Below are 12,203 nucleotides of genomic sequence, written 5' to 3'. Positions count from 1 at the left end.
GTAATAGATTCAAAATAAAGAAAGTAAATATGCTTTCAGAGTTCAGTGGCAGAGACAGTGGATATTACTCTCACAGTGAAGAAAGCCACACTGAGTGAAATGTGTGATACTTTCAAGAAAGCTTTTCACATCTGTTAAATTGGAAGAATTCAAACGGTTTGATTGTTTGATCATCTTTTGATAGTAAAATTTAGCCTTTGTGAAAGTTTTGTGTCAGAAATTATATCCAGTGTACATCTACAAAATAATTCATAATTCACTATGTCATTAAAACAACACAGCTTTAGTACATTTATGTCTCCAATATAAGAAATTATCTCAAGGAAAATAATGTCAAGAATAGTCCTTTGAAGTCCTAGAGAATAAGATGTTTCCAGCTGAGATCACTTTATATAATGTGTTCTGGAACATTGGGTACAATACTGTTTCTTCATCTACTGTTGTGTGGGATTACTACCTTTTGCAAGCTGTTGAGACCTGAAGTGAATTGAAGAAATTAGCTTGCTAAGTGTTTCTGCAGACAGATTATTGAATTTCTGCGATCAGTTAGTACAAAATTTTGGAGCAAGTGGATATATTATAATATAAAATGAAAGAAATGCCTTGAATATTAATGGTAGTTGCCTGCTTATATTCATGGCAAATGCACCATGTTGGCAAAGCTCACATACACATTGGCTCACATTTTACATATGTTTTACATAATGTATCCTGAAATATCAAACCACACCTAACTGCAAAATCCTGTGACTGTAAAAGTTTTGCCATGAAGCATCAGGATATTTGGAGAGGTAGGTGTTAACTGCTGCTGCCTTTGCTTGTTGTCAGACTTTAAATATTACTCTCTGTTAGACATTCAATAGAAGTGTAGGCATATTGTGGTATATACAAGTAAAAGCTTTGGAAAAATGAGAAAAATATCAATGGCTGTAATCATCATGCTTATGGATTCCAAACAATTATTTGTGATGTGAAAAATATTGTCCACTATGGAGATAACTTTTCAGATGTTAATGATAAAATTGTCATTTTCTTATGTTAGATCTGGTTACAAGGGGAGAGGAATATAACTTGTGGCTTTTAGGTTATGCTACATTACCTGCTTTGTTAAGTGATTTTTGACGAATATATGAGGCAAAACGTTTGCTTCCTGAACTACAGCGAGTTTTCGTGAGCTTGTCAAAAAGTTGTTCTACATCTTGTCAAAAATCTTCCTTAATATAAATATAACAATTTCTTATTTTAATTAATATTTTGGGGCATATAGTTAATAGGTAAAGAGAAAAAATATTTCAGAATGCACTATCGTCATTAATCAATGCAGTCTGATTAGAGACGTTTTAAGGAAAGAATCATTAAAGGTTTCCACAGTTTCTCTGGTGAACTGCTGTCAGCCTGTCAATATTCGGCATAATGGGTTACGGCATGGGAATTTGTAAATATTCATAACAGGACTTTGTCAGTTTGATTTGTGTAATATAACTCATCTCAAAAGTTTGTTGTTTATATAAAACAGAAAGAGCAGTTTTATCAGACAGAAGAAAACGAATGTGTGAAAAGGAAATGACCAGATGCAAAGAAGGTTGTCAAGGACTAGTTGTTGGCTGAAACGCATTAGTTCACTATGGATGTATGTTTTCAGAATTTCTACTACGGTAAGAAGATATTCTGAGGTGAAGAACAACGAATATCAAGTGTTGGCTATATTTCGTGTTGAGATAATTTGCAGGTCTACCACCCAACTATAAACTCGGACTTTCTTTTTATTTATTCATTTTATCATTTCTATTAGACATAAATGAGTGGCAAAACGGTAGCAGTTATATTTCACTCGGTACTAATTTGTCCGTCGCACTAATTGGCTATAGCGGCTGTGCTGATAATAATCGGCATTTATTTGGCAATAATAGAAGGAAACTCAAGAAAAATAAGCACTGGCGGGTTTATTGCAGGATTTAAAGAATAAAAACGAATGAGAAGTAATGCTGAATCTCTAGGGAATATCGTTATTCATAGTACTGCTGCATATCCTCGAGTCGAGAACCATCTATGTGGGGCGAACTGAAAACCACTATTATTTTTCTTTACTTCTCTCCGCGCTGGCAGCAATTAGGACATTGCAGTATTGACATTTTGTGTTTCTTAAACGGGGTTGTAAACATCTATCGTGGAAGCTATTACACAACACTTTCTATAACTGATAGGTAGGCACTTTTCGGTAGAATCGGCGTTCTACAGTGAATATTGTTGCTTGCCAATGTGGCCCCTGCAGCGGCAGGGGAATGCAGCACACTTGGCACCAGCGCACGCCGGAATTGCCTAACTGGCAGGCGGAGAAGCATTCCGCCCCTCGCCGAACGTCGCAAAGCGCCGGGAAACAGTGTGCTGGCAACGTCGCACGGAGGTGCACTACGGACGAAATACTGACACTGCGCTTACCTGTTTGGCCTTTTCCGAGTGTTTTCTCCAGCCTGAAGGGTCCAACATATTGCTGGTGCTCCCCAGAGTTGGTGTTATTTTCCTTTTGCATGTTTCCCTCCGTCGTGTGCGAGTCCCTTTCCGTTCTCCCGGACGATATATATTATAATTTTCCTGTCGCCACTGCAGTCCTGGATCCGGCGGCGGTCTTGCCGCAGCGGCGAGGCTGCTGATTTCCCGGTGCGGCTCACTACTCACTGCACAGTCGTAGCGGCAGAGGCACACGACACGACACTACTCCGCCCTTCATGCCGACGCCGGCGGCCGGGGCGTCGCTCCGCGGCGTCGCGGCTGCTGCTCTCGTCGTCCACGGCCTACCCCGCGCCGTTCCCGGCTGTGAACGGGCGATCTCCGGGCCCGCGATCCACGTTCGCTCGCCATTTCCGCCGGCGCGCACTCAGTAGCTGTCGTCACCCGCTGGCGCAGGGTGCACGCCCGCCATCTTGGGGCTGCTGCCCCGCGGCGCATGCGCACTGGGCCGCAGGGGGCGCGGCAGGCGTCGCCGTCGGCTGTCCCGCACGCCTACCGATCTGCCCGCCTCGCTGCCCCTCAGTTCGCCGCCTGCCGCGCTACCTGCAACACACACGCAGCGCGGGCGGTCTACACAACCACGATCACAGAACCACTGCGAAAAACACTGCTGGCCATCTAACTGCTCACCAGTTTTCCTCATCTTTCGCACGGTTATCGTGCACACTTTTTCCCAATGATAGCAAAGCAGATGACGTCTTTGGCGACTAAACAAATCCTTTTCTACTGTGGTGCGCTTCTTAAGCGTTTTCAAGAAATTGAGATGCCAAGTTTTAGGAGGGTGTTGAATACCATACGAGAGCAGTAGCGTTCGAGAAGCTGCGTAGAGTAACCAGCCAAGGCGGCTGATTAGAAGCCTGCACGTACTGTGGTCGAGTCGCGTAAATTTCTTTTTTTATTATTATTATTCTTCCACCAAGCAGCTCTTTCACTACAATGAATCTTGATTTCTTCGGAAAGGAACTGTTACAACAACAACAATAACAATAATATAATGATGATTTTGGTACATTTGTGGCCAGGTATAAACAAGATTTCATAGGGAATCGTGATGAACTTATCTATTGTTTATCGATACTTTCTTGCGCATATCGTAGTGACATTAGGAAGGACTGTACCTGCTTTGAATGGGGTACACTATATTTGCGATATGCGCGTCAAAGCATAGGTAAATAAATGTTAATCGCATCACGATTTCTTATTATACCTCGCCTTGGGTATACTACAATGAGTGTCATCATCATTATTGTCCCTTTCCAGGGAAACACGATTAATTGTAGCGGCCCATGAGTCTAGTGGAAGATTCGGAAACAATCAGATGCGAACATACTCGAACGCACTACGGACAGATTTGTACTCTGTCGTCTTACCGTCGTTGCGCGACGGCTGGCACTCTCGTATGGTATTCAACACGCTGGCAAATCTTTGAATGTAGATTTACTGTAAGCCCTTAAGAAGCGCAGAGTACTTTAGCAGCATTTGTTCCATCAATGTGTAACCCGTTGGTTGTATGATTTCCTTGTTAGTGAGCGGCAGCGTCTTATCAAAACATGTCTTAACCTCAGTTCGTCACGTTGGACTGTGATTAGGATACTGCTATTGTGTACAATATAAAGGACAAATTCAAACGTTAATTTATCCTTGATAATGATAGTTGAGTTCAGTGCCTGTGGATTGAAATACCTTGCAGAAATACAGCAATTTTTGGGTGCAGTAGCTTTACTTATGACAAGACGCGTTTTGTATTTTCACCCGTCTTCAGTTGGCGTAAAACATTTACATGTTGTTGTCTTCTGTCGTCTTTTGTTCGAAGACTGGTTTGTTGCAACCCTCCACGCTAGCGTATCTCCAGCAAGCCTATTCCTCTCTGCATAACTATTGCAACCCACATTCATTTGGAAATGCTGGTAAGTGCGGGGGATACAAATTGCAGAGAAAGACTAAGGCTTAACTGCAGTAAGTAGGTTCAAATGGTCGTAGTTTTAAGTAATTATACAGGGATGAACAGGCTTTCAAGGAATACACTCCGTGTAGAGTTGCGTCTTTGGAATGAAGATCACAAGGACAATTATCAAAGTTACAGGAAAAGTGTTCGTAGCTACGAGGATGAGTCAAATGGAAAACATTAAATATTTTTTAAAAATATTATTTATTGTGCAGAAGTGGCAGAAAGCTCTATCACTTTTCAACATAGCCTCCCCCACGCTCAATGCAAGTTCTCCAGCGCTTACAAAGTGCATAAATTCCTTTAGAAAAAAATTCTTTTTGTAGCCCGCGCAACTACTCATGCATCGCGTGGCGTACCTCTTCATCAGAACGGAACTTCTTTCCTCCCATTGCGTCTTTGAGTGGTCAAAACATATGGAAATCACTTGGGGCAAGATCTGGTGAGAGTTGTGGATGAGGAAGACACTCAATATGCAGGTCTGTGATTGTTGAAACTGTTGTACGGGCAGTGTGGGACCTTACATTGACATATTGCAAAAGGACACCTGCTGACAGCAATCCACGTCGCTTTGATTTGATTGCAGGCTGCAGATGATTTTTTAGGAGATCTGTGTATGATGCACTGGTGACAGTGGTCCCTCTAGGCATGTAAGGCTCCAAAATGACGCCTTTTTCGTCCCAAAAGAGAATCAGCATAATATTCCCTGCTGATGGTTCTGTTCGAAATTTCTTTGGTTTTGGTGATGAGGAATTTCGCCATTCCTTGCTCGCTCTCTTCGTTTTCGGTTGGTGGAAGTGAACCCAGGTTTCGTCCCCAGTAACGATTCTTGCAAGGAAGCCATCACCTTCTCGTTCAAGCCCCGAAGAAGTTCTTCACAAGCATCAACACGTCGTTCTCTCATTTCAGGAGTCATCTACCGTGGCACCCATCTTGCAGACACTTTGTGAAACTGGATCACATCATGCACAATGTGGTGGTTCAAATGGCTCTGAGCACCATGCGACTTAACTTCTGAGGTCATCAGTCGCCTAGAACTTAGAACTAATTAAAACTAACTAACCTAAGGACATCACACACATCTATGCCCAAGGCAGGATTCGAACCTGCGACCGCTCGGCTCCAGACTGCAGCGCCTAGAACCGCACGGCCACTGTGGCCGGCCACAATGTGGTGTGCTGACCCATGACTAAGCTGTAAACATGCTGCAATGTCATTCAGTGTCACTCAGCGGTTTTCCTTCTCTATGGCTTCAACTGCTGCAATGTTCTGTGGAGTCACAACTCGTTGTGTCCGACCTGGACGAGGAGCATCTTCCACTGAAGTCACACCATTTGCGAACTTCCTACCCCATTTGTAGACTTGCTGCTGTGGCAAACATGCATCACAGTACTGAAACTTCATTCGTTGATGAATTTCAACAGGTTTCACACCTTCAGTATACAAAAACCGAATGACGGGACGCTGTTCTTGCCTCGTGCAAGTCGCAAGTGTGGCGGCCATCTTTATACCGATAGTGCGAGGTTATGTGTGAATCTGCACTATGCTGCCACCTACAGGCCATTCTGCACGCTGTTTGTAGCACGCTTACCAACTTACAGGATAACGGCGCGAAATTTCGATTTGTTATTACAAATTTAAGGTTTTCATTTGACTCACCCTCTTACATTTGTCACACTGTTTCAACCATCGCGCCATCTCGCTCGGTACTTCAGTCTGATTAACTGTCTTGAAATGAAAGCCGTCTCATTTGATCAGCGCTGCGTTCAAACAAAACTGATGCCACTAGTGTACTAGACCCGAGGGATGGATCTTCGCAGTATCCACACAGCATCGCTGTTTCGAATGCACGTGTAAGAACGATCACATTTCACTTCACATGAGCTATGTGAAGTTAACGTTATATCAGGACTCTAGCGACTGAGTTCAAGGCAGGCACCCGTCAACGTTGCAAGGTTCAAATGGTTCAAATGGCTCTGAGCACTTTGGGACTCAACTGCTGAGGTCATAAGTCCCCTAGAACTCAGAACTACTTAAACCTAACTAACCTAAGGACAACACACACATCCATGCCCGAGGCAGGATTCGAACCTGCGACCGTAGCGGTCACGCGGTTCCAGACTGTAGCGCCTAGAACCCCACGGCCACTCCGACCGGCTCAACGTTGCAAGGCGCTAAACTGTCCGAAAGGAACAAGTCAGGAAGGTGGTTTACGGGGATAGGTATGAGAGTTCCCCTTGTGTTCTTATCATCTACCACCTCTCGGCTCCCGACTGTAAACGTACATTGTTGTCGTAGTGTCACTTAGAATGTGTGGCTTCCTCAAAGTAGCATCATAAAAGATCGGCTACTGCCGAACATGTGTCTGTTGCTAACGTACTTTATAAGGCAACACTGCGCTAGGTTCACACAGCTGCCATCTACACAGCCCGCTTACGTATAAGAGGCGATCAAAAAAATCCGCTTGAGGGCGGCGCCGCAGCGCGTTTGCAAGCCAGCGTGACTCCGATGCGGGTATAAAGCACCGATACGTAAGCGAGGTGTTAGTGTGGCCTTCGCACGGTAACTTTTTGAGTGTCCCATTACAACAATGGAGTTTTTGCTGCTATTTACAGTACTGGCCATTAAAATTGCTACACCAAGAAGAAATACAGATGATAAACGGGTATTCATTGGACAAATATATTATACTAGAACTGACATGTCATTACATTTTCACGCAATTTGGGTGCATAGATCCTGATAAATCAGTACCCAGAACAACCACCTCAGGCCGTGATAACGGCCCAGATACGCCTATGTATTGAGTCAAACAGAGCTTGGATGGCGTGTACAGGTGCAGCTGCCCATGCAGCTTCAACACGATAGCACATTTCATCACGAGTAGTGACTGGCGTGTTGTGACCAGACGTTTTGAATTGGTGAGAGGTCTGGAGAATGTGCTGGCCAGGACAGCAGTCGAACATTTTCTGTATACAGAAAGGCCCGTACAGGACCTGCAACATGCAGTCGTGCATTATCCTGCTGAAATGTAAAGTTTCGCAGGGACTGAATGAAGGGTAGAGCCACGGGTCGTAACACATCTGAAATGTAACGTCCATTGTTCAATGTGCCGTCAATGCCAACAAGAGGTGACCGAGACGTGTAACCAATGGCACCCCGTACCACCACGCCGGATGATACGCCAGTATGGCGATGACGAATAGACGCTTCCAATGTGCGTTCACCGCGATGTCGCCAAACACGGATGTGACTATCATGATGCTGTAAACAGAATCTGGATTGATCCGAAAAAATGACGTTTTCCCATTCGTGCACCCAGGTTCGTCGTTGAGTACACTATCGCAGGCGCTCCTGTCTGTGATGCAGCGTCAAGGGTAGCTGCAGCCATGGTCTCCGAGCTGATAGTCCGTGCTGCTGCAAAACGTCGTCGAACTGTTCGTGCAGATGGTTTTTGTCTTGCAAACGTCCCCATTTCTTGACTCAGGGATCCAGACGTGGCTGAACGATGCGTTACAGCCACGCGGATAAGATGCCGGTCATCTCGACTGCTAGTGATACGAGGCCGTTGGAATCCAGCACGGCGTTCCGTATTACCCTCCTGAACCCACCGATTCCATATTCTGCTAACAGTCATTAGATCCCGACCAACGCGAGCAGCAATGTCGCGATACGATAACCAGCAATCGCGATAGGCTACAATCTGACCTTTATGAAAGTGATGGTACGCATTTCTCCTCCTTACATGAGGCATCACAACAACGTTTCACCAGGCAACGCCGGTGAACTGCTGTTTGTGTATGAGAAATCGGTTGGAAACTTTTCTCATGTCAGAACGTTGTAGGTGTCACCACCGGCGCCAACCTTGTGTGAATGCTCTGAAAAGCTAATCATTTGCACATCACAGCATCTTCTTCCTGTCGGTTAAATTTCACGTCTGTAGCACGTCATCTTCGTGGTGTAGCAATTTTAATGGCCAGTTATGTAGGTATGGTATTCTACGGTCTCAAAGGTCGGCGACCGGGTGCTGAAGCAAATAACGATGCCATCTGACCGAAAGTTTTCGATTTTTGACGGTTTGTGACGTCTCGGAACTGAATCGAGGTTGTCTGAGCTAGAGTGCTTCGAAGTAGTTGATAGACTGCTGGAAAACCTGCAACACCATCAAGAACAATGTTCGGTGGCAGCAGGTATCACACGTGCTCATTGAGGGGCTGTAGTGTTAGTGACTCACTTGTCACGGCCATCAGCAACTAGATGGAGCTCTGGATGCCTATCTGTGCACCCTCTGTTTCGACTCTGCTGATAGTAACTATGCTGAGCTTAGCCGTAAACAGCGTACGAAGTCTGTTCAAAAAATTCCGGATCTTTGTCCACAACATTTTTACTTTTTACTTATCGTGCATGGTCTCCTTCGAAATACCCCACTCCACAATTGTAACACCGCTCCCAATGCCGTTTCCACTTCCGGAAGCAGTCTTGTTACGTCTCTTGCTAGATCGCGCAAAGCGCCATCTGTGAATTTTCTTTTGTCCCGTCTATCGTTGCAAATCTTCGTCTTTTTAACGGGGTTTTCAACTTTGGAAATTAAAAAGAAATGTCCTCAGGGGCCAGGTCTGGTGAGTACGGAGGATGAGGCAGCACATTGATTTCGTTTTTTGTGCAATAGTCACGCACCAACAGGGATGAATGTGCGGGTGCGTTGTCGTGATGCAAGAGTCATGAATTGTCTTGCCATATTGCAGACCGTTTCCTTCTCACATTTTCTCACAGGAGTCGCAACACGTCCAGATAGCACCATCGATTAACTGTTTGTACCTGTGGCACGAAGGCATGATGAACTAATCCTTCAAAGTCAAAGAAAACTATCAGCATGGCTTTGACATTTGGCCCGATCTGACGAGCTTTTTTGGTCTTGAAGAACCTTTCTCGACCCATTGTGATGACTGAACCTTGGTCTCAACATTATAACCGTCGACCAACGTCTCGTCACCAGTTATGATTCTCTTACGGAATATCTCGTTCATCCAAAAGCTCTTCGCTGTTTGCCAGGTGAAGGTCTTTCTCATCCCATGCGACGAGCTTGGCGGCAACACAATCTACATCTACATCTACATCTACATCTACATCCATACTCCGCAAGCCACCTAACGGTGTGTGGCGGAGGGTACCTTGAGTACCTTTATCGGTTCTCCCTTCTATTCCAGTCTCGTATTGTTCGTGGAAAGAAGGATTGTCGGTATGCCTCTGTGTGGGCTATAATCTCTCTGATTTTATCCTCATGGTCTCTTCGCGAGATATACGTAGGAGGGAGCAATATACTGCTTGACTCTTCGGTGAAGGTATGTTCTCGAAACTTTGACAAAAGCCCGTACCGAGCTAATGAGCGTCTCTCCTGCAGAGTCTTCCACTGGAGTTTATCTATCATCTCCGTAACGCTTTCGCGATTACTAAATGATCCTGTAACGAAGCGCGCTGCTCTCCGTTGGAGCTTCTCTATATCTTCTATCAACCCTATCTGGTACGGATCCCACACTGCTGAGCAGTATTCAAGCAGTGGGCGAACAAGCGTACTGTAACCTACTTCCTTTGTTTTCGGATTGCATTTCCTTAGGATTCTTCCAATGAATCTCAGTCTGGCATCTGCTTTACCGACGATCAACATTATATGATCATTCCATTTTAAATCACTCCTAATGCGTACTCCCAGATAATTTATGGTATTAACTGCAGTGCAGGATGCTGTGTTACGATTTCATGACATGATCCAACTGAAATATTACATTCTTCTGCAATCTCTCGGATAGTCAGTCTTCGATTGGCACGAACAATTTCGTTGACGTTCCTGACATGAGCGTCCACAACGAGGGTCATCTTTAACTTCCGTCGGGTCATTTTTTAACCGTGCGAGCCGTTTGTAACATCAACTAAAGCTTAAGCACTCATCACCGCAAGCTTCCTGCGTCATTTGTCGTGTCTCTGTAAAGGTTTTCTTGAGTTTCACGCCAAAATTTAAAGCAGACGCGTTGCTCCTCTAACTCTGACATCTCGATATCCGCAAACGATGCTACACAACTTTCTATTCAATACAGCACTGAACAACAACTAACAGATATACAACAATGAAACTTCCGGCAGTTACACATTAAACGCAGGCGTGTGCAGGGATGCCGACAGTATTTCGATCCAACACACCGTTGGTGCGAAATTACTAATGTTACGGAATTTTTTGAACATACCTCGCATGTAACATTCATTCTGGGGTAAAACGTGCTCTACCAACGAATAAATACTCCTTTTGAACAGCTTGAGTCTTTTGTAAGGGATCGCACTGTAGGCCAGCGAGGAGCTAGGCGGACGTATCGACGGACTGATGCAAATGTTGGGCACAATGTATCGGTAGTGTGCTGCTGCTTTCAGCAGTGGTGTGTGGAACATTACCACACATGTAAACAAGCTTTTGGGCGTTCGCGTGATAATGACGCACGTCATGGTTCAAATGGCTCTGAGCACTATGGGACTTAACATCTGTGGTCATCAGTCCCCTAGAACTTAGAACTACTTAAACCTAACTAACCTAAGGACATCACACACATCCATGCCCGAGGCAGGATTCGAACCTGCGACAGTAGCAGTCGCGCGGTTCCGGACTGAGCGCCTAGAACCGCTAGACCACCGCGGCCGGCACGCACGTCATGATCGACACATTGTGCGAGCAGCGGTGGCTGACCAGACATCAACGAAGGACGAAATTCGGGCACACGGTGCAACTGCTGTATCATCAGGGACCATTGGGAGGCGTCTGCCTGTTGCAGGATTAAGATCACGTACACCTCTACCCAGGCTACTGCTGACGACACCACGACAATGCAAACATGGCTACTCTGATGCCGTGAAAGAGTGGACTGGAGAGAGGAATGGTGTTGTGTTGTCTTCAGGGATGAGAGTAGGTTCCGTCTGTATTATTGTTATTCTTGTGTCAGAACCATACATAAAACATAGTTTATACAATTTTTGACAGATCAATATAGTTTATATAATCTTTGACAAAAATTAGGTCACTTCCGGTGCATTTTCCGTTGCCTGGTGAAGGTCATCTTCTGTGCATGTGGCTGGACACAGTCGACACTGAAGCATGTGTTGAACAATCTGTTCTTCCCTGCAGTCACGTTGGGGTTTGTTTTCTTCAATGTGTCCCCACTTTTCCGGGTAACCGTGATCTGTCCTCTCCCGACCTCGGCCTATTCAAAGACTTCCAGACCGGCCAATTTTCATCATGACCAGAGGATAAGGAATCTGAAAATCTTTTCCAAACTAGAGGGTAGGTTGTCTCAGCCCTCTATAGTTGTAGCCTGGCTCCTTTATCAGTGGTTGTTACACTACTGGCCATTAAAATTGCTACACCACGAAGATGACGTGCTACAGACGCGAAATTTAACCGACAGGAAGAAGATGCTGTGGTATGCAAGTGATTAGCTTTTCAGGACATTCACACAAGGTTGGCGCCGGTGGCGACACCTGCAACGTGCTGACATGAGGAAAGGTTCCATCCGATTTCTCATGCACAAACAGCAGTTGACCGGCATTGCCTGTTGAAACGTTGTTCTGATGCCTCGTGTAAGGAGGAGAAATGCGTACCATCACGATTCCGACTTTGATAAAGGTCGGATTGTAGCCTATCGCGATTGCGGTTTATCGATCGCGACATTGTTGCTCGCGTTGGTCGAAATCCAATGACTGTTAGCAGAAT

General features: G+C 45.1%; 1 protein-coding gene across 1 annotated transcript in view; it reads right to left on the bottom strand.

The window, feature by feature from the left end:
* The window catches only part of LOC126418948 (serine/threonine-protein kinase BRSK2), a 196,209-nt gene extending 193,366 nt beyond the window's left edge, over window positions 1-2,843 (bottom strand). The window contains exon 1 of the mRNA XM_050085984.1: window positions 2,440-2,843. Within this exon, the coding sequence (XP_049941941.1) occupies window positions 2,440-2,530 (91 nt within the window). The 5' untranslated portion in view covers window positions 2,531-2,843. The remainder of the gene's footprint in view (window positions 1-2,439) is intronic.
* Window positions 2,844-12,203: the final 9,360 nt, after the last annotated feature.

The sequence above is a fragment of the Schistocerca serialis genome, chromosome 9 (assembly GCF_023864345.2).
Source record: "Schistocerca serialis cubense isolate TAMUIC-IGC-003099 chromosome 9, iqSchSeri2.2, whole genome shotgun sequence".
Taxonomy (NCBI): domain Eukaryota; kingdom Metazoa; phylum Arthropoda; class Insecta; order Orthoptera; family Acrididae; genus Schistocerca; species Schistocerca serialis.
The sequence above is the reverse complement of the archived record's forward strand: the minus strand, read 5'-3'. Positions and strand labels throughout refer to the sequence as shown.